The 27126-nt window shown below is 37.7% G+C and overlaps 1 protein-coding gene across 1 annotated transcript in view; it reads right to left on the bottom strand.

The window, feature by feature from the left end:
- Nucleotides 1-27126, bottom strand: part of LOC126474534 (inactive pancreatic lipase-related protein 1-like) — a 102694-nt gene that overhangs the window by 20476 nt on the left and 55092 nt on the right. Inside the window, exon 5 of the mRNA XM_050102006.1 lies at nt 14910-15075. Coding sequence (XP_049957963.1) covers nt 14910-15075 — 166 coding nt within the window. The remainder of the gene's footprint in view (nt 1-14909; nt 15076-27126) is intronic.

Here is a 27126-nt window from a genome sequence, read left to right on the forward strand (position 1 = left end):
ACTTGTACATGTAGGATTTGACAGACCAAATAAACATGTTTACACTCAGTCCATAGTGTTTGCAATTAGGTTGTTCATTTCATACAAGATGTTCTATAATTCTTCCTCAATTTCACTGAGAATCGAAATTTCATTAGCAAATTTTATCAGTGATATCCCTTCAGAATTAATTTTAATCCCATTCCAAGACAACATCCCTATATTATCCCTTTCATAATTAAAGCACTCCATTCTTGGCCTTCCATTTTTATTCTTCCCTCTTGGTTCTTGTATGTACTATTTATTACCTAGCCTTCCTTGCAGCTTATACATATTTTCCTGAGAATTTCAAACATCTTGCACCATTTTACATTGTTAAATACTTTTTCTAGGTCAAAAAATTCTATGAACATATTTTGAGTTTTCTTGAGTCTTGCTGTTATTATCATGCAATGTCATGTCTACCTCTCTGGTGCCTTTACCTTTCCTAAAGTCAAGCTGACCATCATCTATATGATATGAAGTTTTTTTTTCCATTCTTCTGGGTATTATCTTGGCAGAAACTTGGACATATGAGCTATTAAGTTGATTGTGCAATAGTTCTCACACTTATTTGCCCTTACTATCACAGGTATTGTCTAGAGGCTATTTTTCTGAGAGTCTGATGCTATTTGCCCCGATGCAAAGATTCTACAAACCAAACCGAATAGTGATATGTTGCCCACTTCTCCTAGTAGTTTTAGAAACTCTGAAGGAATGTTACTAAGGCCTCATAAGATATACACAATGAGTACTAAAACCAGGAAACAGTATTGCAAGCAGGAACATCACACATCTCAGACTTTTTGTGCCAACAATGAAATCAAGATGGAATGGACGATGCGTAGAAGTAAAATGGAGTTGTTGTCAATAACATCAATTTATAACTCATGGGCAGTCTAATCATTTCCCATTATTTGCTGCTGAGGTGTGACAAAATACACTGCAAAAAAATCAAAGAAAATATTTGTGACATTTGGTAATTAACATAATTTTACTAAATCATAATTTTTGACTTGGTGAAATAAGAGGTTGCTATCTTTTCCTGGTGATTTCTGTCCTTTCTTCTGCCATTAATCAATTGAAATTTCTTCTGTAACCTAAGGTTTCTTTGCAGTTACCTTCTTTGTACCTACATCTTGTGTGTCCAACTTTTGTGATTGCCCATTCTAGAGATGTCCATTCCTTTTCACTGCCTACTTCAGTGTTCATTATCATAGTATCTACAGCCATAGAGGGGAAAAATTATAGACGGAGACCAAGAAATGAATACACTAAGCAGATTCAGAAGGATGTAGGTTTGTACATTTCTCCTGTGTGAACAATTTCCCTGCCTTCCAATACTAAATTGGTGATCCCTTGATGCCTCAGAACATGTCCTACCAACCAATGCCGTCTTCTAAGTTGTGCCACAAAATTCTCTTCTCTCCAGTTCTATTCAGTACCTCCTCATTAGTTCTGTGATCTACTCATTTAATCTTCAGCACTGTTCTGTAGCACCACATGTGCTTCTGTTCTAACCTTGTCCAAACTGTCTATGTTTCCCTTCCATACATGGCTACACTCCATACAAATACTTTCAGAAATGACTTCCTGACACTTAAATCTATACTCGATGTTAACAATTTTCTCTTCTTCAGAAACGCTTTCCTTGGCACTGACATTCTACATTTTATATCCGCTCTATTTCGAGACTCATCAGTTATTTTGCTCCACAAATAGCAAAACTCATCAACTACTTTCAGTGTCTCATTTCCTAATCTAATTCCCTCAGCATCACCCGCATTTCCTAATCTAATTCCCTCAGCATCACCCAATTTAACTCCACTACATTCCATTATACTCATCTTGCTTTCATTGATTTCATCTTATACTCCACTTTCAAGACACTGTCCATTCCATTCAACTGCTCTTATAAGTCCTTTGCTGTCTCTGACAGAATTACAATATCATTGGCAAACCACAAAGTTTTTATTTATTCTCCATGGATTTTAATTCCTACTCTGAATTTTTCTTTTGTTTCCTTTACCGCTTGTTCAATATACAGGTTGAATAACATTGGGGATAGGCTACAACCCAGTCTCACTCCCTCCCCAACCAATGCTTCCCTTTCTTGCCCCTCCACTCTTATAACTGCCATCTGGTTTCTGTACAAACTGTAAATAACCTTTTGCTCCATGTATTTGACCCCTGCCACTTTCAGAATTTGAAAGAGAGTATTCCAGTCAACATTGTGAACAGCTTTCTCTAAGTCCACAAATGCTAGAAATGTAGGTTTGCCTTTCCTTAATTTATCATCTAAGATAAGTCACAGGGTCAGTATTGCCTCACGTGTTCCAACATTTCTATGGAATCCAAACTGATCTTCCCTAAGGTCATCTTCTACCGGTTTTTCCATTCATCTGTAAAGAATCTGTGTTAGTATTTTGCAGCTGTGACTTATTAAACTGTTGGTTTGGTAATTTTCATATCTGTCAACAGCTGCTTTCTTTGGGATTGGAATTATTATATTCTTCTTGAAGTCTGAGGGTATATTGCCTGTCTCATACATCTTGCTCACCAGATGGTAGAGTTTTGCCAGGACTGGCTCTGCCAAGGCTATCAGTAGTTCTAATGGAATGTTGTCTACTCCCAAGACCTTGTTTCGACATAGGTCTTCCAGTGCTCTGTCAAATTCTTCACGCATTATCATATCTCTCATTTCATCTTCACTTATGTCCTCTTCCATTTCCATAATATTGCCCCGAAGTACATTGCCTTGTACAGACCATCTATATACTCCTTCCACCTTTCTGCTTTCACTTCTTTGCTTAGAACTGGTTTTCCATCTGAGCTCTTGATATTCATACAAGTAGTACCCTTTTCTCTAATGGTCTCTTTAACTTTCCTGTAGGCAATATCTATCTTATCCCTAGTGATATGTGCCTCTACATCCTTATATTTGTCCTCTAGCCATTCCTGCTTAGCCATTTTGCACTTCCTGTCGATCTCATTTTTGAGACATTTGTATTCCTTTTTGCCTGCTTCATTTACTGCATTTTTATATTTTCTCCTTTCATCAATTAAATGCAATATTTCTTCTGTTACCCAAGGATTTCTATTAGCCCTGTTCTTTTTATCTACTTGATCTTCTGCTACCTTCAACATTTCATCCCTCAAAGCTACCCATTCTTGTTCTACTGTATTTCTTTCCCCCATTCTTGTCAATCATTCGCTAATGCTCTCCCTGAAGCTCTCTACAACCTCTGGGTCTTTCAGTTTATCTCGGCATTTACATTAAGGATGGCGATTATGACTGAAACAACCATTTTCAGTTATATAGACTCTTTTCCAAATCAGTTTAACCTAATTTTTTAAACTCCTCAAAATAACCGGTTTCTGAAATAAACAATAGTCATGCCTATTATTTCCTGTAATAAATTTGGAAATGGAACAAATATTGAAATGTTTTGACTCTCTCAGTTTCAAGGCACATAAAATCAAAACATCAAATTGAATAGGCAAATAAAAGAAAACTTCATCCATCTGCTATTCGCTGCTATTCTCAAAATGTGGTAAGTTGTTAAATGCTAGAAAAAATTACCAATATTGTTGTACTGATTCTAATATTTTGAAACTGCTCAAAAATCATGTTGTAATCATGGATCATATCAGTATTTAGTCCTTTAGAACAGTCAATGCTAAAGTGTGAAAACTGAGGTTGAAGAAGTCTGTTTCCATTTTCAAGAGCTGCAAGCAGATAAAGGCATATTATGTAGACACTGGCAGCAGATCAGCTATCTTCAATTTTTATTGTGTATTATGAATGAACAGTTGTTAGGTTTTAATTTGTTACTACTACCATAATCACAGTCCTCTTTTACTATTTCACGGAAATGGCAGCCAAATAGTTAAACTTTTAAAGCACATTGTACTTCATTGTTATGTCACTTCAAAAAAATATTTCCAGACTAGGGTTAGTGCCATTCTGCAATAAAACAGATGTCAGCTGACAACAGTAAGAAACTACCATATAGACCAGATGGGAACAAGTCTTACACACTGCACGTACATGTGTATCATGACACACACAACAGGGACATTATTGTCTCAGCAATGCTCAACCAATCCTTATGGATATGCTTGTTGCTCATTTCTGTTGGCATTGTCATTAAAATAGCACTGATTGCTTTTCTCATTTTCTGTAATAACACAATGCTTCAAAATAAGGCAAATTTTACATATAAAAATTACTTATTTTTTAAAAAAGGCTTATTTAAAACTAAGCTAATTGGCTAATTGATATTTTGGTTTCTTTTCTTGGTTATTAGTAAAAAATAAAAAAAAAAACACCTGTTATAACTGAGACCAAACAAATACTAAAAAATTCTGGTTATTCATAAATAAAATACATATATCAATTTTAACCTTTTAAGTGGGCATGATGGATATATCTGTCCATGCTCTGCTATTGCACAGTGGACCGATATATCTGTCCACTGCATTCTGTGGCTAGTAGCTAGTGAGAATGATGAGTTATCGGCCTGCTGTTGACACTGTGGTATTAGTTGAGCTTCGTCCACTAGATGGAAGCTCTTGTCATGCAACACAGCGTGTTCTAGGCTAGTTATAACATTGTCCACCCAAGCGTGCGTTGAGAAAATGCATCCTGTGAAGCAGCCGCAAAAGCGCGCCTTTGTCGTATGTGTTTACCGCAGCGTTAGTGAGTGATCTTTTGCAATGGTGAAAAGAAGTCGTTTATCAGATTTGGAGATTGAGAAGCTGCTTTTAGAAAGTGACAATAATTTCAGTGATAGTTCTGAAAGTTTTCAAGATACAGATGTTGAGAATAGTGAAAGTGACTTCGATTCAGAAACATCTGACGATGAGACACTACTGCAGCAGACAGTACCTAGTGAATTTGTGCATGCTAGTTCAGTTCGTATTCAATATTTGTTCAGTGGTGATAGTGGTACAGTTATGCCTCTAAAACAAAACGATGTGATGAGTTGTTTTATGTGTTTTGTGGATGATGCTTTGTGCACAATGATAGCTGAACAGACAAACTCATATGCATAACAGTTCATAACTTCTCATCCCAATTTAGCCACACGCTCCAGGGTTCACAGTTGGCAGAATACTACACGTGATGAGGTAAAAACACTTATTGGAATGCTTGTACATCAAGGAATTCTTCACAAACCAGACCACAATATGTACTTTTCAAAGAGGGAATAAGTTGACACACCTTTCTTCAGGAAAGTGATGAGTGAAAAGTGGTTTCATCTTCTATTGAAATTCCTCCACTTTGCTGACAATACCTCATATGATCCACTAGGCACTATCAGCAGAAAACTATTCAAAATTCACTCCATTATGGAGCATCTGCGACATAAATTCAGATCAGTGTACATGCCAGAAAGGAACATCACCGTTGATGAATCATTGTTGCTCTGGAAAGGACGGCTTGGATGGCAGAAATATATTCCATCAAAGCATAGCAGATTTGGCATCAAATTGTACGAACTCTGTGAAAGCAGTTCCAGGTATGTATGGGACTTTATTGTTTACACTGGAAAGGACACTAATTATGTAGCCACTATCCAGACGAAAAAATAACCTCTCGAATTGTTTTGGAGCTTGCACATGATCTACTCGGAAAAGGGCTCTGTATTTATCTTCACAACTGGCACACCAGTAGAGATTTAGTGGACAAACTAACCAGCAGTAACACCGATGTCGGCACAATGCGGCAAGACAGGAAGGGGTTCCCTGACTTCATAAAAAAGGAAATACTGAAGAAAGGGGAGTACATAACAGGGTACAAAGGCAAGCAGATAGTAATGAAATGGAAAGACAAAAGAGACGTTGTTATAGTCAGCACCTTCCATGATGATACATTTGTAAATGTAAACTCGAAGAAGGGAATCGTTAAAAAGCCACAAGTTGTCGTTGACTACAACAAGAATATGAGGTGCAATCCTCAGTTACAAAGCTACCAGAAGGCCAGAAGCAGGCTGAAAAAATACTATCAGAAGCTTTTCCGCAACTTGTTGGACATTGCATGCTACAATGCTACTTTCTGTACAAGAAGCTTGGTGGTGAACAAAGTAGAATGAGCTTCCTGATTAGTCTTGGTGAACAGTTGACCATATCTTCACCACACCAAGGGAGATCAGTAGGACGCCCACCTCGTACACCAAAAGCAACACGCCTTACAGCCAGCCAGGCATTTTCCAGACCTTCTGCCACCCACAATGAAGAAAAGACCAACAAGGAGGTGTGTGGTGTGTATGAGAAAAGGCCTTCGCAAAGAGACTTCATACTGGTGCGCAGAATGCAAAGTTTCCTTGTGTGCAGCACCTTGTTTTAAAATGTTTCACACTGAAAACGATATGTAATATTGTGAAAATACAGTTTTGTTAACTTCTGCAATATATTTTATTCATTTCCACCCAATATCAATTTAAATTCAACAATGAAAACGCGAAGGAAAACGTGAGAGCAGTGCACAGCACCACAACGAGCGGGCGCGCTGTTGTATATTACCCACTGTGGAAGAGCCACACGCATGCAAACTACCCACTTAAAAGGTTAACCAGTCGGTTTTTGTCACCCCTAAATTACATCCCTTGTGCTACTGGATTACATTAAATCAGAATATGACCGTACATCACTAACACATTGAACTGCAACTCAGCAGTAGGAGACTTTCTTACTACAGCCGGGAAATCTGAAGCAACAGTGCTCATGCTACCCAGAAAAAAAGCATACATTGTATGAGGGCACACTGAAAACTAATGCCTCTAAATTTGTTACCTGAAAACTATTTAAAAGATTTTCAAGTAAAACAAACTTTATTAATATTCTACATCTTTATTCATCATGTCTATATATTTATTTTTCAACTAGTCACCCTGGTGATGAGCACATATCTCCCAACAAGAGACCAGTTTCTTGATACCATCACTGTAGAATGTTTGACTTTGTTGATGGAGCCACAAACTCATCTCATCTTGCACTGCTTCATTACTATCAAAGAGAACCCTTGAAGATGTTCCTTCATTTTTGGAAACAGAGAAAAATTGGATAGGTCCAAGTTGGTACTCTTTGGAGGATGGCTGAGTGAACGCAAGATCTCAGATTGTTGCAGATGTCACAGTGCTCATATGCGATCCAGCACTGACATGTTGAAGAACAGGGTGCTCCATGTGTGATGAATTCTTCAAATTCTAGCTTTCAGTTTTCTGAGGGTCTGCTTCCCACATAACAGTACATTTATTTTACACACTGCCATATTACATGTTACAATGAAGTGCCCTCTAGCTGCAGAGGATTGCAACTAGCGACGGTGAAGTAGGAACGTCGGCCAAGTAATATGCAACCAATATTGGCAACAGAGTAAAATATTAGGAGGTATTAATATTCAGCATGCCCTCATATATCACCAAGTGTCTGTGTAAACTGTTTGAGGAATCACACTGTGTGGGCAGAGAAAGTTCTGTTAACGTTGATGAATGAAATATACAAGAAACACAAACAATGAGATGAATCTCATATGCAGTTACAGATAGACCCTCCTGGAATCAGTTCCAACACTTGTTCTTGCTAGTGCACCTACGAATGTACACTCACTGAGGAACTCAGTTCCCCTTTTATGGAAACAGACCAAATAGTCTGGTAACAAAGTGCAAGCAAATTATGAACCTCCCAGCAAAACGAAAATAAATAATACATCTATTGATAAAACTATGTCTAAAGATAGAAAGTAAGGTGGGCATATACCAACAGATAGCAAAACTTACATACTGTCAGGCTGCTGACTCTTAATTAGAACTACTGAGAATGGAACTTGGCTGGGAAGAATGTCAAGAATAACCAGAAAATCTTACACCTCTCCATAACTATCAAAGTAAGACATAAGAACTTGAGTTTATTAGTTAGTTTCATGTCCAATGGATCATATGTGCAATTAATTGTAATGATGTGGACTGACAAGGGGAAGGCCTCAGACATGGCCAACCAATCCTGCTCAAATTTGGCAGGTCACTTGTGTACAACCTAAAATGAAGGACTCTTAAGATATTTTGGCTCAACACCCTCCTGTTTTTGAGAAAATCACCACTAAAGGTTATGATGAGCAATCGCATCAAAATTATCAATAGATAATTGTAAATATAACATTTTTTGTCATCAGGTATGAGGTCCAAAAATGCATACTTTTCCAGAAATTGAGGAAAGAAACTTTTACAACTGCCACAAGTGTAGCCACATGTGAAATGCTTTTCACCAAGAGCATGCTGGTGTGATAGCTCAGCGTGTTTGGTCAGAGAGTTAACTGTCCTCTGTAATAAAAAAATGAGTGAACAGATCAAAAATGAACTTGACCAGGTGTCATGGGATGTCCACCCCAGACAAATGCAACAAATATTAATGAACAAAATGAGATCAGAAAAAAGAGGGTGCCAATAGTGCAATGGCCAAGGTAACTGGCTGGGAAGCGGAGAACTCAGGTTCGAATCTCGAGGAAACTGTGTGGTTTTCATTTTTTTAAATTGTAGTTTTTTGTATCAGAATGTGTAGAGATAGGAGGGTTAATAAGGTACACAACTTAATATGGAATAATAATAGTAATAAGGTAGGCAAGCTAATTTCCAAAACGATGTGAATTAGTAAGGAATTAAACTTTTATGCCTTGTCACATGAAAACAACTCTGAGTAAGAGTGCTGTGAATTTCTCATGAGGGAACATAGATAGCCAACCTCATGATGCTTATTTACGGTGAGGCATGGGACGAAATGCACATGGGGAGAGTTATGTTGTCCCAGTTGTCTGTTCATCATATAGTAGTGAACCTTACAGTGGTCAGTCAGAAAGTGTTGTTTTCTGTCACTAGGATGCAGCAAACCTTGAGGATACATGTAATGATTTTTCGTCATTAATCCACCAAATAAAATATGTTTTGTGAAAGAATACAGTGATCTTCTGCAATTAACATATAACTTGCACTGTATGTAGTTTGTAGTAATTAGTTTTTCTGTTTATGCCATAGTAACTAGCTATTGTATGTTGTGTCATATCTTTCAGTTGCATAACCTGAATAATGGAGGACCAGCACTGAAATGTATACTTAGGAGCCTGTTATAGATGACGGCATGAGGGAAGTTACTGATGCTGTGTTTTGGTTTGTAAAAGTGTTGCAACACAGATGTATTATCAATGCACTACTGGAAGCAGGCAGTTATGTTTCTTGGTGTTCCAGATTGATAGGAGCGGCTATCGTTGAGTGATTTTTGGAGCTGACAAATGAAATGACTTTTGTTGATACTAAAGAACTATACCATGAAGGCGAATCAGAAGGTGATTCAGTGGAATGTATCACAACTAGTGAATCACAAAATGGTCATAACCCTTTGGAAATGTGCATGTCACAGGCAATCTGTGCTTCATCTGTTCCAGAAAAGTATTATGGACCAATTATTCAGTGACTGAACTATGGCGCTATACCCCTTTAAGTAAAAGTAAAGGCAGTAGCGCTAGCCATGAACCATCCAAATTACAAGAAATAAACACTGCAAAAGCATGGAGCAACAACACCCCCGAAAAGGAAGAAGGGCCTAAAATTGTGGGAGAATGATATTGTTAAAGGAGGTACAAGATATGACAAATATCAACTCATTGAAAAATGTTTACATTACTTACTCCAGATCTGGGAAATTGACAAATGCATTTTACAGAATGTTCCTTGAGAATGTGTTAAAATCATACATTGGTGATAACAAGTTTTGTCTAATATTGGATTCCTGGGGTGGACAAAGTAATATTCTAATGTATGACAACATGTTTATAGATGATGAGGAAAAACTGATGTGCACAGTAAAAGTAATACTGCCAAACTGCACACTGTGTGCCAGCCATGTGATGTTTATTTCTATCGCAAGTTAAAAACTTTATTTTGAGGCTTCAGAATTACAGTGTGCTTCTGGGAACCTAGTGGAAATTGGACTACCATATGGATGCAATAACTATTCACAGCATTATTCATAAGTAACTTTCAGCACCGATTTTTCAGGCAATGATATTGTATGCATGGTATGCAACAAAATTAATTCCCGACAAAGACATATTTTAAAATGTAAACCAAGTTCTTTTTCTGCCAACTCTTCAAAAGGAACAGTGTAGCTGTCAAAAGAATGGATTCATTAGATGTCCTTGGTGCCATGAGTATATTTGTTTTGAATGTTTATATGACAAGTACCATCTGTCTAGCAGTTCAAAGAAAAGTGAGGACACGTAACAGTGACTAGAAGAGCCATTGTAAAGTGACCAGGAGTAACATTTTAGTTGTTTACTATCCCAAGAGGTTTGAGTAGTTTATTTGCCTATCTTTTTATCATTATTTATTGATCTACTTACCTTATTAACCCTCCTATCCATATCAATTGAGATATGAAAAAATAGAAATGAGAAGAATAACATCTGCTAGGTTTCCTTGAGATTCAAACCCGAATTCTCCACTTCCCAGCCAATTACCTTGGCCATTGCATTTTTTTTAAAATCTCATTTTGTTCATTATTGGTCATTGTATTTGTTTGGAGCAGATGTCTAATGATGCTTGTTCAAGTTTGTCATTGATCCATTAACTCAGTTGTTTTTATTACAAAGGGCAGCCACTCCTCGGGCCAAACATGCTGAGCTACATGACGGCAGCTATCGGTGCTCTCAGCGAAAAGCGTTTACCATGTGAGTACATAAGTGGCGATTGTAAAAGTTTCTTTCCTTGATTTCTGGAAAGGTATGCATTTGTGGACCCCATAACTGAAGATGAAAAATGCTCTACATACAATTATCTATTGATTCTGCCAATTTTGAGTCAATTGCTCACCATAACCTTTAGCGGTGATTTTCTCAAAAACGGGAGGGTGTTGAGCCAAAGTATTTTATAGTCTTTCATTTTAGATTGTACACAAGCAACTTTCAAAATCTGAGCCGAATTGGTTGGCTGTGTCTGAGGCCTTCCCCTTGTGAGTCATTTTGCATGCACATTAAACATTCATATTTAAATACACTGATGTGATAGGAGTGATGGGACAGTGATGCACATATGTAGATGGCAGTAGTATCATGTACACAATGGATAAATGGACAGTGCAATGGCAGAGCTGTCATTTGCACTCTGGTGGTTCACATGAAAAGGTTTCCAAAGTGAATATCGCTGCACAATGGGAATCAACAGACCATGAATGTGGAATGGTAGTTGGAGCTAGATGCATGGTACATGCTGTTTTGTAAATGGTTAGGGAATTCAGTATTCTGAGACCCAAAGTGTCAAGAGCATGCTGAGAATACCAAATTTCAGCCATCACCTCTCACCATGGACAAAAGAGTGGCTGTAGGTCTTCACTTAACAACAGAGAGCAGCTGCATTGCCTAGAGTTGTCAGTGCCAATAGACAAAGAACACTGCATGAAATAACTACAGAAATTAATTTGGTTCATGTGACAAATGTGTCCATTAAGACAGTGTGTTATTGGGCTACAGCAGCAGACAATTGATGTTAGAGCCTTTGCTAATGGCTCAACACCATCTGCAGAGCTTCTCCTGGGCTTGTGACCATGCAGTTTGGGCCCTAGATGACTGGAAAACTATTGCCTGGTTAGATGAATCTGAGTTTCAGTTGGTAAGAGCTGTGGTAAGGTTCCAGTATGGTGCAGAACCCATGAAGCCATGGACACAAGTTGTCAACAAGGCACTGTGCAAGCGGTGGTGGCTCCATAATCATGTGGGCTGTGTTCACATGGAATGGACTGAGTCCTCTGGTCAAAATGAACTTATCATTGACTGGAAATGGTTATAAGCAGCTTCTTGGAGACCATTTTCAGCCATTTGTGGTCTTGATGTTCCCAAACAACAATGGAATTTTTATGGATGACAATGCATCATGTTACCAGGGCACAATTGTTCACAACTGGTTTTGAAGAAAATCTTGGGGAATTTGAGTGAATGATCTGGCCAGCTATATCACCCGGCCTGAATCCAATCAAACATTTATGGGACACAATTGAGAGGTCAGTACATGCACAATATCCTACACCCACAACACCTCCACAGTTATGGATGGGTATAGAGGCAGCATGGATCAAAATTTTTGCAGGGGCTTTCAGTGACTCATTGTGTCCACGCCATGTCGAGATGCTGCACTACACCAGGCAAAAAAGGGTCAGACACGATATTAGGATGCATCTCATGACTTATGCCACCTCAGTGTAGAGTTACATGTTGACCATTTACAAGTACTGTATGACTTAGTAATTCCTATCCACCATTTTACACATAATCAAAGTAGAAATTCTTCTATGGAATAGAAAGTGATGTCAAGGAGAAATTTTTCAGTTTGTTTTCAAGTTTAACTTTTCTGTCTGTCAGACATTTTGTATCACTGGTAAGTGATCAAATATTTTGGTGACAGCATTGCACATCCCTTTTTGTGCTAAAAACAACCTTAATATGGAATAATCAAACAATGGAAAATCCAGAATGGAATGAGAAGGAAAGTTGCTTCTCACCACATAGTGGAGATGCTGAGTCACAGATAGGCACAACAAAAAGATACTCACTTATAGTTTTCAGCCATTAAGGCCTTCGTCAACAAAAGACAGACAAATGCACATGTGTGAGTGAATTGCATTTGCATGAGTTTGTGTGTGTGTGTGTGTGTGTGTGTGTGTGTGTGTGTGTGTGTGTGTGTGTGTGTGTGTGTTTGTGCGTGCGTGTGGCTGTTTTTGTTGATGAAGGCCTTAACGGTTGAAAGCTATAATTGTGAGAATCTTTTTGTTGTGCCTGTCTGTGACTCAGCATCTCTGCTATATGGTGAGTAGCAACTTTCCTTCTCATAATATTAATATGGAGTAATGAATATAATTTTTTGTTCTAAACTTTATTCATGTACATCATAGTTCCTGAGGTAAACATGTACCACACTCCTACTATGGTGTCTCAGACAATGATAATTCAATGAGCCTGTAAGAAACATAATCAGCACTTAGTTAAGATTGGCAACTGGTCATAGATTTTCCTACAGTCTTCATTGTACCATATTGGATGCAATTTTCAGAAGATCACCATGCATCCTTTATAAACCTCACTGCATACTGGAAAACATGGGTCTCCAGGGGAGGAAGCATACCCCAAGGCTGAGTTCATTGCATAACTCAACAGAGTCTTTATTCTTTTATTCACTCACACAAAATGCTGTATAGATTTCATCCTTCCAGGAGACTTTTTTTGCTATTTTTGATCAATACGTTGACTTAATGTTGATAGCTGAAATTCTGTAAGACTGATCATGAAGAGGTATTGCTTGTAGTGTTGAAGTGCCACTCATCATTGCTGGATGGCTGCAACAATATTCTTGGGCCACTAGTCCCACCCCTCGCACTGTATTTTCAGGGATGCCTCTTATGCTGTCATCATTTTCAGTCTGGTACCTATCACACATTTTGAGTCAAAGGCTGGCAAAGGCTGGCATGGGTGAATGCCCAGAGGGGTCTTAAAGTTCATACACATAGGAGTTCTTTAGTGAATAAGTCCTGCTAAACTCTCTCCTGAAAGGTGTTGCAGTCCACATGTCACTGACAGTCAAAATAACTGTCTGCATCATCTGTCTCCTGCTGAATCATGAAGCAAAGTAGAGCAGCAACTAGCCCCACATCACCTTCCTCACCTGCCACTGTAGGATTTTAGTAACTACTATCCACTATGGGTTTGTATAATCCAGTTCCTCAGAAGACAAAAATTTTTCAGATTGTTTAGTGACCTAAATATTTGCCCTCTTAACACTGGAAAGCCAACACATTTCAGCATAGCTCTTGGCCTATACTACATCATAGACATTGCAGACTGTAACTAAATCTGATCTCTCTATGTCAATGGAACATGCATGGCTCCCTCTGTAGCAACCAAATATCTCAACCATGGTCTCACTCCTTAGTCTGCAACTTATAGAAAATTCTCCATGCTGGGTACTCAGAAGATCCAATTAGCCAGCCTTTGACTCAAAATGTGTGATAGGTACCAGACTGAAAATGATGACAGCATAAGAGGCATCCCTGAAAATACAGTGCGAGGGGTGGGACTAGTGGCCCAAGAATATTGTTGCAGCCATCCAGCAATGATGAGTGGCACTTCAACACTACAAGCAATACCTCTTCATGATCAGTCTTACAGAATTTCAGCTATCAACATTAAGTCAACGTATTGATCAAAAATAACAAAAAAAGTCTCCTGGAAGGATGAAATCTATACAGCATTTTGTGTGAGTGAATAAAAGAATAAAGAATCTGTTGAGTTATGCAATGAACTCAGCCTTGGGGTATGCTTCCTCCCCTGGAGACCCTCTGGACTACACATTCAACATATTTCCAGAAAAGCATTTCATTCACCTGCTTTAGAATTGTAAGTATATTGGCTACTTGACTGCTTCATTTTCATGTTATTCACATAGATTTTGTGTTACTCTTACATTATGAAATGAAGTTTGACCTAGGAACAACCATGATCACTACTGAAGAACTGTTAAAAAGATAAAAGGGCTAATGACCTCAACAGTTAGGCACTTAAAAACCAATATCAAAACTCTATACATCCCTCCCCATCATTCTCGTAATCCATTAACATAATGTGCTTCCTCAGTTATTGTTAGATCATTCCTGGCCAGACTGCTTTTTATGTTTACACATATTTGTTGTTTCAAGTTTTTTCTTCATAGGAAAGTACAAAATATTTGGTGTTGACACGTTTCACAGCATATAATGTGATGCTAGCCATATGAAAAATAAAACAAATAAATAAACAATTAAATAACAAAAATAAAATAAGATAAACAATAAAATAAAATAAGACACACACTTACTTCAGAGGCACATGTTCTCCCATTTCTATTTTTGGCCCTGAATCATTACAAAGATTTAAAAGGTATTGTGTCCAGCTGTCACAAGGGGTTCCCCAAAACCCCTCATCAGATGATATTGATTCTGCAAAATATTCTGGTGCTCTAGCATGAGCGCAGCTATCTGAACCTTTAAAAAAGAATGGCCAGTCTATTTACAAACCCATATTTTTATTGCTTACACATACTTTTACAACAAAGTTTTCCAGTACTTTGATTTTGTATCTTAGTTTAAATTAATCAGTTTCCAGCTCATTGACCATACATCAATATTTTTAAATATACGAGTACCTACAAAGGAGTTTATTTATTGTGTTAAATATATTTTCAAATACAATTATTTGATAGCCCAGTTGACAAAGATAAAAAGAAAGATTGATTAGTGGAAAAATTTCATGTAGTCACAGATTTTTGTACAGTGGTAGGAGAGAGTTCCATGAAACATACTAAAAATCCTTACCAATGGGTATGAGTGTTGGGGTGGGGGTGGTTTAAAGATCATTTTGCTATGTTTTTCTTGAATATCTCAGAAACCATGGCTTGGTGGGAAATTGTTTTCAATACAAAATTAAACTACCTTAAATTACCAACAAGAATGGTCCTATTATTTTTGATCTAGGGCTAACAGTTTTCACATTACATGGGTGGAAAAACTTCAGGTTATTAAAAATAATGTTTTGATAGTATAAAATCAATTTTTATTTTTAAATTAAGTAAGTTTGAAACTAATATTAAATGTGTACCACATTTAAGTGCAGCAGAATCATATGAAGGGAGAAATTTTGTTCTGCGGATGTATCAGGATAAGCAGGGTTGGGGAGGGGAGGGGGGGGGGGGGGGGGAGCAGTCGAGGGGACAGATGGTCAACAGACGATAGGTTGCCAGATTGTGGTCGTGCATTTCTCTCCTCCATTCATCTGCAAACTGAAGAGCATGCAGGTGATTTGCCACTCCATTTACCGCACTACATCACAAGAAGCAACTACAAGGTGTTTCACAAATTTATACTGACACACCGCACCACACCTTATGGATCACTGGCAACACAATGATCAGACATACCTGGAGAATGTTTATTTCCCACAAAGTGCATTACCAGTAACACTATGTGGAATGTAATAATACAAGGAAAGGATGTGGACAGAATCTATATAAATATCTGCACATAATTATTTGACACACCTATTGTAGCAAGTGTGTTTACTACATACCAGTAGAAGGCCTTAGGATGGTACTGTGTACCTAAACCAGTAGCTAGTAGGCAGACTTGGGGCTATAGGCTAAAACATATGTTATTTCTTAAGGGTAATGGTCAGGGTAATGGTCACTGTTCCAACTGACAACATGTTGAGAAAATGTAACTGCAAATAAGTAATCATTTTATAAACTGAAAATAATTCCATCATATAAACATGTTCTCAGTGAAGTTATTTTGTGTTTTCACATAATAGAAATGAACAAGAAATGCTGTCAAGATATAGTCTGTAAACTGAAAAGCAAGCAGTGCTTGAGATGGGGGAAGTTGCCTTTGCTGGAAGCAAACTACAGCTGCCAAACTGGATGACTAAGAAGCAATATCCCCTCTAGCAGTATAGAACAGTGTGCAGAGATTCGTGTATACTTTGCTCACATACATTTATTTCATTACTATTGTTGGTAACTCATATCTGCATCACATGTAGTGTTCATGCACTTTGTTGAAAATAAACATCACTCATAAACATTCCACAAGCGAGTCAGCACAATGTGTCACCTCATTTCATAAGGTGTGTATAACTTTACGAAGGACTCAGTATTTACTTCTTGTGACACAGTGGGATAGGTGCAGTGGGGAATCATCTGCTCACTCTTCAGTTACCAATTGTTTGAAGGAGGAAAATTCATGACCACAATCTGATTTCCCTTGTGCTTCTGCCGTCCACTCCCATCTGCCCTGTAACACCCTCCCCCCTCCCCCTAGGAGACAATTTTTTCCTTAACATGGCCTCCTGCACTTGACACTGTACATACATTTAATATTTGTATTTAACCCAGTTAATTTAAAAATAAACATTTATTTTATTCTGTTAAGACAATATTTTTTAATAATCTGTGATTTTTCCACCCTTGCAATGTGGAAGCTCTTAGCTCTAGAGAAAAAATTAATAGAATCTCTTACATTGGAAATTTAATGTTGTTTAATTTTGTGCTGAGAAACATTCTTGCTAGAAGCTGTGGTTTTTGAGTTATTCAAGAAAGACTTCAAAAAGTGATCTGTAAATGCCTCCCACCCCAACTCTCGCAACCGATCGCTCAGGACTTTTTATATGTTATTCAAGACACTCCCTTCTACCACTGTACAAAAATTTGTGACTACATGGTTTTTCCCCTAATTTTGCTTTGCTGGCTAGACTATAAATGCATTAGGCCTACAATGGTGGTTAGTTAAGTCTGAAAAATTTTGAAGAAAGAATGAAACATTTTTGTTGTGACTTCATGGTTGGTAAGCTGAATTATTTCATGGATTGTATAAAGCATTTCAACAATGTCCAGCATACAGTTCATTGTTGTCTTCCATCTGAATTGGTCAGTGTGTCAACTGTGACTGAAACTGGAGAAAACCAAGTTTCGTGTTATTATTAAACATTTTCATTCAAACAGTTGAACTACCACACAAATCAAAACAGAACTAAATGAAGTTCATGCAGACTCAGCACTGTTAGTTCTCTTTGCTGATGATACAAGTATAGTAATCACACCTGAGAAACAAGAATTAACTGATGAAATTGTCAATACTGTCTTTCAGAAAATTACTAAGTGGTTCCTTGTAAACGGACTCTCACTGAATTTTGATAAGACACAGTACATACAGTTCCGTACAGTGAATGGTATGACGCCATTAATAAATATAGACCTTAATCAGAAGCATATAGCTAAGGTAGAATATTCCAAATTTTTAGGTATGTCCATTGATGAGAGATTAAATTGGAAGAAACACATTGATGATCTGCTGAAACGTTTGAGTTCAGCTACTTATGCAATAAGGGTCATTGCAAATTTTGGTGATAAACATCTTAGTAAATTAGCTTACTACGCCTATTTTCACTCATTGCTTTCATATGGCATCATATTTTGGGGTAATTCATCACTGAGGAATAAAGTATTTATTGCACAAAAGGGTGTAATCAGAATAATAGCTGGAGTCCACCCAAGATCATCCTGCAGACATTTATTTAAGGATCTAGGGATATTCACAGTAGCTTCTCAGTATTTATACTCTCTTATGAAATTTGTTATTAACAACCAAACCCAATTCAAAAGTAATAGCAGTGTGCATAACTACAATACTAGGAGAAAGGACGATCTTCACTATTCAAGATTAAATCTAACTTTGGCACAGAAAGGGGTGAATTATACTGGCACTAAAGTCTTTGGTCACTTACCAAATAGTATCAAAAGTCTGACAGATAACCAACAAGTATTTAAGAAGAAATTAAAAGAATTTCTGAATGACAACTTCTTCTACTCCATAGAGGAATTTTTAGATATAAGTTAAGAAAAAAAAAGAAAAAAACAAAACAAAAACATTAAAAAAATAAAAATAAAAAATAAAGAAAAACAAAAAAAACACAACAAATAAAGTTGTTATATTAACTTAAGTATGTTGTTAAATTAACCTAATTATGTCATGTATTGGAAAATTCGACTCGTTCCACATCATTACGAAATATCGTATTCATGATCCATGGAACTAGTATTAATCTAATCTAATCTAATCTAATCTAATCTCTAATCTAATCTGTCACTGAAGACCATTTAGTTTTAGATTAATGATTTTAAACAAGGCCAGACAAGGATTGAAGATGAAGCATGCAACAGCCAACCAACTGAGATCACCGCAAAGGAAACCACTGACAAAATCCATGATATGATAATGCAAGACCACTGAATAAAACTTCATGAGATTGCTGAGACTGTAGGCATCTCAACTGAGTGAGAGCATTATAGCCCTCACGGAAACTGACTATGAAGAAGCTTTGTGTGAGGTGGATGGTGCAATTGCTCACAGTCAACCATAAGCACATCTTTCACAACATTTCAACGTAGTATTTGGTGATGTTTAACTGCAATTTGCAAGATTTTTTGTGTCAATTTATGTCTGTTGATGAAACCTGGATCCATCATTATAGTGCACATTAGAGTCAGAACAACAGTCAAAACAATGGACAATGGCTAGTGAAAGCGCACTGAAGAAGGCAAAGACCATTTTGTCAGTTGGTAAGGTGATGACCACTGTTTTTTGGGATTGCCAAGGAATAATCCTCATAGATTACTTGGAAAAACGCAAGATCATAACTGGACACTATTATCCATCATGTAAGGTCATCTGAAAGTTGAGTTGGCTGAAAAAAGAGCAAATTGGCATGCAAAAAACTGTTCTTTCAGCAGGATAATGCACCAGCCCACTCCTCAGCAATGACAATGGTGAAAGTGGATAAATTGGGCTTTTAATTGGTTCCTCATTGACTCTATACAACAGACTTGGCCTGAAGTGATTTCTTCCCGTTTTATACTTTGATACAGGGAAGAAATTTTCATCAAATGGGGAATGGTTAGTTGCAGTCAATGAGTATTTTGGAGAGTTTGATAGAACCTGTTTTTGGAATGTGATAAAAAGCTGGAAGATTACTGGACTAAGTGCTTATCCCTCAATGGAGACTATGTCAAGAAGTAAGGTGAGTTGTTTATTAAAAAAAACAGTTTTTCTTGCTTTTTTACCAGACTTATAAAACCACTCTTATACACAGATAAGTTCACAGTGCTCCATTTAACCACACACTTCAGAAGAGTGCTCCATTTAACTACACACACTGGGAGAGCGCTCCATTTGCTTATTTTAATTTAGTTTTATGTTCCATGAAGCTTTTGGCATACTATGAATGTCAGCATCTCGTAACAGACCAAATATCCATTCATTCATTCATAATGTTCCCCATATCCCATCATTGATAAGAACATACAGAGATCTGAAATGATTCTATTTCCACACTAACAAATAGAAGCAATTGTTATAAATAACATTAATTATTAATTATCTTTAAATTACTGTAAACTATTTGTGTTCACACAGATTAAATTTAATGCAGGAATTTTTTCAAGGAAGTTGGTACTTTGATAAAAGCTACTACTCATTCAGTTTAAAATGTTAAATAGCTGTGTTTCATTGCCACCTGCTCATATTGTTATGACAATTTGTAAGTGAGTGCTCCACTTCTTTCTCATTGAATTTCTAATCTTTGCTTCTCATTTTTTTAATAATGAAGACTTGGAGGTTATTTTTTTCACATAATCAGTATTGCCTACCCTTGAATGGAAAAACTGCGTAATCTTTAATGTGTGTGATACATAATATTCTGATAAGTTCTGTTAAGTTTTCATTTGAAGATGCCCAAAAACATGTCACTGTCACTTTAATGACTTGTGCAGTCTGTGATTTTTGATCAAGGATTTGTGTTTCAGTATTGCTTCGATCACCACAAACAACTACACACAGCTGTCTGCGTAATGGAGTAAAACTTAATTTTCATTGTCAGCACATTCCAACGGAATGTGCTGTGCCTCTGATTGTGAATGGATCAGTGTGGATTTTGTACACAGCTCAGTCTGTCAAGACACCTTAAAGGGCATTTTAAAAAGTAGACCATACGCATATTGTCACTTTACAGCAAGAAGGTCTGTCACCAAATTTCCCATTGAATTAACACACACACCAGCATGTGTCATTGAGACATTTAACCATTGTCATGAAATGCAATACACTGAAGATCACTCTACCTTGTAGTACTTGTGTAATGGTCAACAATACCAGTGAATGGCTCCTCTCTACAAATTTTGGCTCATAGATACCCAGGGGAGAAAGCAAGAGAACTGCATGTTGACTTGTTAGAGACAACTGGATATCAGTGTTAACCAACACTGTAGGCAAATGTGTCTACATGGTCAATTCAGGAGTCCATCACAAACAACAGTACAGAAGCCCTGGCAGGGAGGATGGTCAGTAATGTTTTGGACTGGTGTCATGTGTGAATGCTGGATACCTCTCACCACTATTAAGGGTGCTTCGAGGGCTCTACATTAGCAGGAGAGGATCCTCCAATCTACTCCATACTTCAGCAATAGATTTGTCTTTCAAGATGATGATAATGCATGAGAAAACTGCACCTATCTCACGAACAACTTCCTCTTAGAGGCTGGGATCAACTGAATGGAATAGTGTGCTGTATCTTGTCTGCTACCAACTGAGCATGCTTTGGACCAGTTGAAAACTACAGTGTGTCATCACTGGAACTGCCTTTACTCACTGTATGAGCTCAGGAGTGGTACTGTCAAAGAGTGGTGTCAATGTGAGCAGGAATGTCTAGACTACCTTGTGTACAGCATGGTGAGGAGGATCCAGTCATGTTAAATAGATGGATGGAGCAACACAATACTGAAAGTTACTCAGCAGCAGATTTTGATTTCACAGATGTACACTTTTGAACTGATTTCCTTTATTTTATAGAATGAGTCTTCACTCTGCAGAGGAGTGTGTGCTGATTTGAAAATTCTGAACAGATTCAGACTGCGTGCCAGGCCAGGGCTCAAACCTGGGACCTTGACAGCACATGCTCCACTGCAGAGAGAAAAGTCATTCTGGAATCAATCCCACAGGCTGTGAAATAGGTCATTTCTTCACAGTACGTTTTCTTCCAGGAGTGCTAGCACCACAAAGGATGCAGGAGAATGTCTGATAAGCTTTGGAGGTAGGGTAGAAGGTACTGGCAGAAGTGACACTATAAGAGTTGGTCATGGGTTGTGCTTGGATAGCTCAGTTGGTAGAGCACTTGTCAGTGGCAGGCAAAGGTCCCAGGTTCAATGTATGGTCTGGCAGCTTAAATCTTCCAGAAAGTTTTCTTTATTTTTATTATTGTTTTAACTGGATTTTACAGTAAATTTATATATAAGACTTATTCTTTCATTGTTCGCCTCCATAGCTTAGTGAGTGGTCAGCATGTCAGAATGCCATATGAGGGGCCAAGATTCAATTCCCTGCTGAGTCAGAGATTTTTTCCACTTGGGGACTGGGCATTGTGTTGTCTTCATCATCGTATCATCCTCATCAATATGCAAGTCATCGACGTGGTGACAACTAAAAAAACTTGCACCTTGTGACCGATCTACCTGATGGGAGGCCCTAGCTACATGACATTTCATTTCATTAACTGCTCCCCTCAAATCTAAGATCACACACATCCACTGCTATGCAGGTGGTGCAAAATGTCTATCAATACAGTTTATTTTGAAGGCCAACCTGCTCACCTACAATCAAGTTCACAGACATGGAATGAGTTGACAGAAATTCTTGGTGTGACTGCTGGTGAGAACTCAAGGCAGGATGAACTACATCAAACCAATATGCCTGAAATACTCAAAGCAGGCTACATTCAGCAATGCCTACCAAAGAAGAAGTGAGAGGAGAGAGTTGAAGGTACTACACCTGTACCCCTGCCAACAATTAACATGTGAAGTTTGTACCCATGTGAACCTGAGATATAATGAACACTTCTTGTGCTGGAAAGCTTTCAACATTTTGTATCAGGTCAAATCATGTACAGAAATTTGCTGTGGGTGGGTTTAATAATGAATAGCAAATAATGGCACCCTATGGGGAACTGATGGCAGGGGATGGAAAGATTATTGTGAACTCAGTGTATTTGCCCAGGGGTTCATTCAGCAATTAAATACACATGTTGCGAGTAGTTTGTGGGATATATTGTAAGATATGAAACCTGTTACCTTGAGTCTGAGCTGTGGAGCTTTGGTTTTGAGGTAGGTGGATGACATGAACTAGAAACTTTAGAAATTCTGTGACAACCTAGACTGTGACTCCCTGGACTTGTGCTACAGGACTGAAAGATGCAGGGTGACCGTAATGGCTCAAAGGTGCATTACACACCAGAGCCAGCTACAAATGAGAGTGAACTATATAAAGGGCACAAAGACTTAATTGGATTATTTGACTCTTTGGCAATTTAGAAAATTTAATATTACCAATTATTTAAATGACTTTGTATCATAAATGTAATAAAAAGAATAAGTAAGGGCATATCTCCTCAAAGACAAAGGTCAAAATATGAGTCTCAGTCTGGAACACAGTTTTACTCCGTCAGGAAGTTTTTCACACATGTTTCTTTTACATTTTGTATGGGGACAATATTTTGATGTTGGCACATTAAAGGAACAGTCACAGTCATGCATGACGTTTTAGCATTCCATTAATGCAAATTATAGCAATGATTTACTACTCTTTGAATTATATCATCAATAAATGTGTCTGCTGTTTCAGTATAAGTAGTTATTTCCATATCTGGTGCATCGAACCACTTGAATGGATATTAAAAAAAGAAAAAAAAAAGTATGTTTTCTTTTATCTGAGATTCTTTTTTTCTGTTTCTGTGGGATTCACTGTCCTCAGCTGTGTGATGATATTCACTGTGATATTCACTTCATGGAGTATAGTAAGATAGTAGAAATTTGCCATGTTTTCCTTGGCAGTCACATATATACATTTAGATGACTGGTGTCCTAATAATGGTGAGTGCTAAGTAAAATACTTAGTGCACTATCGTTGGACATTGGTTAGAAGCATGAGAAGAGACTCAGCCCAGAATAAAAAAACCTAAAATGAAAAACGAATGCACACGATTGAGTGGACTCAACTGGAAAGGGCTATAACAGTAAGAATGAACAAGGGAAATAGGATAGAAAATTTATAATTTAAAGTTCCACAAATGACCTAAATATATGATTATTTTGTCAGTCCTAATAGTTGTTGGCCTGGTGGGTAGCTGCACAGTCTAAGACTCCTTGTCACGGTTCGTTCGGCTCCCCCCGGTGGAGGTTCGAATCCTCCCTTGGGCATGGGTGTGTGTGTTGTACTTAGCGTAAATTAGTTTAAATTAGATTAAGTAGTGTGTAAGCTTAGGGACTGATGACCTCAGCAGTTTGGTCCCATAGAGCTTACCACAAATTTCCAATTTTAATAGTTGTTGTTGTTGTGGTCTTCAGTCCACAGACAGGTATGATACAGCTCTCCATGCTACTCTATCCTGTGCAAGCTTCTTCATTTCCAAGTAACTACTGCACACTACATTGTTCTGAATCTGCTTAGTGTATTCATCTGTTGGTCTCCCTCCACATTGCCCTCCAATACTAAATTGGCGATCCCCTGATGCCTCAGAACATCTAGACAAGTTGAGCCACAAATTGCTCTACTTCCCAATTCTGTTCACTACCTCCTCATTAGTTACATGATCTACCCATCTAATCTTCAGCATTCTTCTGTAGCACCACATTTTGAAAGATTCTATTCTTTGTCTAAACTATTTATTGTACATGTTTCACATCCATACATGGCTACACTACATACAAATACTTTGAGAAAAGATTTCCTGAAACTAAAATCTATAATTGATGTTAACAAATTTCCCTTCTTCAGAAATGCTTTCTTGCCATTGCCAGTCTACATTTTATATCCTCCCTACTTTGACCATGATCAGTTATTTTTCTCTCCAAACAGCAATACTCATCTACTACTTTAAGTGTCTCATTTCCTAATCCACTTACCTCAGCATCACCTGATTTAATTAGATTACATTCCATTATTCTCTTTTTGCTTTCATTGATTTCATCTTATACCTCCTTTCAAGACACTGTACATTCCGTTCAACACCTCTTCCAGGTCTGACAGAATTACAATGTCATCAGCAAACCTCACAGTTCTCTTCTCCTTGGATTTTAATTCCTACTCTGAATTTTTCTTTTGTTTCCTTTACTGCTTACTCAATGTATAGATTGAATAACATCGGGGATAAGCTACATCCATATCTCACTTCCTTCCCAACTACTGCTTCCCTTTCTTGCCCTTCCACTCTTATAACTGCCATCTGGTTTTGGTACAAATTGTAAATAGCCTTTCACTCCCTGTATTTAATCTCTGCCACCTTCAGAATTTCAAAGAGAGTATTCCAGTCAAAAGATTTATCTAAGTCTAGAAATGTAGGTTTGCCTTTTCTTAATTTATCTTCTAAGATAAGTCATAGGGCCAGTATTGCCTCACATGCACCAACATTTCAATGGAATCCAAACTGATCTTCCCTAAGGTCATCTTCTACCAGTTTTTCCACTCATCGGTAAAGAATTCATGTCAGTGTTTTGCAGCCATGACTTATTAAACTGATATTTCAGTAATTTTCACACCTATCAGCACATGGTCTCTATGGGATTGGAATTATTCTTCTTCTTCATGTATGAGGGTATTTTGCCTGTCTCAAACATCTTGCTCACCAGATGGTAGAGTTTTGTTAGGGCTGCCTCTGCCAAGGCTATCAGTAGTTCTAATGGAAAGTTGTCTACTCCTGGGGCCTTGTTTCGACTTAGGTCTTCCCGTGCTCTGTCAAATTCTTCACGTATTATCATATCTTCCATTTCGTCTTCACTTATGTCTCCTTCCATTTACATAATATTGCCCTCAAGTACATTGCCTTGTACAGACCATCTATATACTCCTTCCACCTTTCTGCTTTCCCTTCTTTGCTTAGAACTGGTTTTCCATCTGAGCTCTTGATATTCATACAAGTGGTTCTCTTTTCTCCAAAGGTCTCTTTAATTTTCCTATAGGCAATACCTATCTTACCCCTAGTGATACATGCCTCTACATCCTTACATTTGTCCTCTAGCCATCTCTGCTTATCTATTTTGCACTTACTGTCGATCTCATTTTTGAGATGTTTGTATTCATTTTTGCCTGCTTCATTTCCTGTATTTTATATTTTCTTCTTTTATCAGTTAAATTCAATATTTCTTCTGTTACCCAAGGATTCCTACTAGCCCTAATCTTTTCACTTACTTGAACCTCTGCTGCCTTCACTATTTAATTTCATCTCTCAAAGCTACCCATTCTTCTTCTAATATGTTTCTTTCCCCTGTTCTTGTGAATTGTTCCCTAATGCTCTCTCCGAAACTCTCTACAATCTGTGATTCTTTCAGTTTATCCAGGTCCCATCTCCTTAAATTCCCACCTTTTTGCAGTTTCTTCAGTTTTAATCTACTGTTCATAGCCAATAGATTATGGTCAGCATCCACATCTGCCCCTGGAAATGTCTTACAATTTAAAACCTGATTCCTAAATCTCTGTCTTACTTATACATATTTTATCTGAAACCTTCCAGTGTCTCTAGGCCTCTTCCACGTATACAACCTTCTCTCATTATTCTTAAACCAAGTGTTAGCTAATAGTAAGTAGAGAGTTATTAGTCTTCATAGAGAAAGGCTACAGCAGTAGACCAGGAAATGTTAAGAATTTGAGACATGCAGTTTGAAAAAGTGAACACATTTAAGTATTTAGGCGTGGACATCACTTCGAGAAATGAGATTCATTCTGAACTGAAGAAGAGATTACGGGCAGGAAATGCGTGCTACTTCTCACTAAATGGATTACTTTCATCATGGATATTGTCTAGAAATTTAAAGATTAGAATATACAAAACTATTATTCTACCAGTTATGCTGTATGGGTGTGAGATTTGGTCTCTCACTGTGCAAAATGAAAAGCCGTTTCGAGTATTTGAAAAAAAAATTTCAGGAAAATTTTCGGAGAGAAAAGGGATGACATTAGTGGAGAGTGGCAAAAACTGCATAACAAAGAGGTTCACGAACTCTATTCAAGCCCTGACATAATCAGTATTATTAAATCACATAGGCTGCGATGGGCAGGTCACGTAGCTCGAATCGATGAGGGCAGGGCAGTGCGCAGAGTATTGGTAGGGCACCTAGAAGGAAAACGTCCTGTGGGGAGACCGAGGCATAGATGGGAGGACAATGTGAAGGCTGATTTGAGGAGCCTAGGTATTGAAGGTGAATGGAAGGAAATAGCCCAAGACAGGGACAGATGTCGAAAATACATTGCTGCGATAATGGACTTTTGAGTCTGGTATGACCAGTGAGTTGTTGTTGTTGTTGTTTATAGAGAATGGCTACAGGATGGAGTAGCACGAAGAGCTGCATCAAACCAGCCTCTGGACTGAAGACCGCAACAACAGAGAATGGTGTCTTATATAAAGAAATTGTTGGGTAATTAATGTACATGTATCTTAAGCTGTGA

This window comes from Schistocerca serialis, chromosome 4 (assembly GCF_023864345.2).
Source record: "Schistocerca serialis cubense isolate TAMUIC-IGC-003099 chromosome 4, iqSchSeri2.2, whole genome shotgun sequence".
In the NCBI taxonomy this organism is placed as follows: domain Eukaryota; kingdom Metazoa; phylum Arthropoda; class Insecta; order Orthoptera; family Acrididae; genus Schistocerca; species Schistocerca serialis.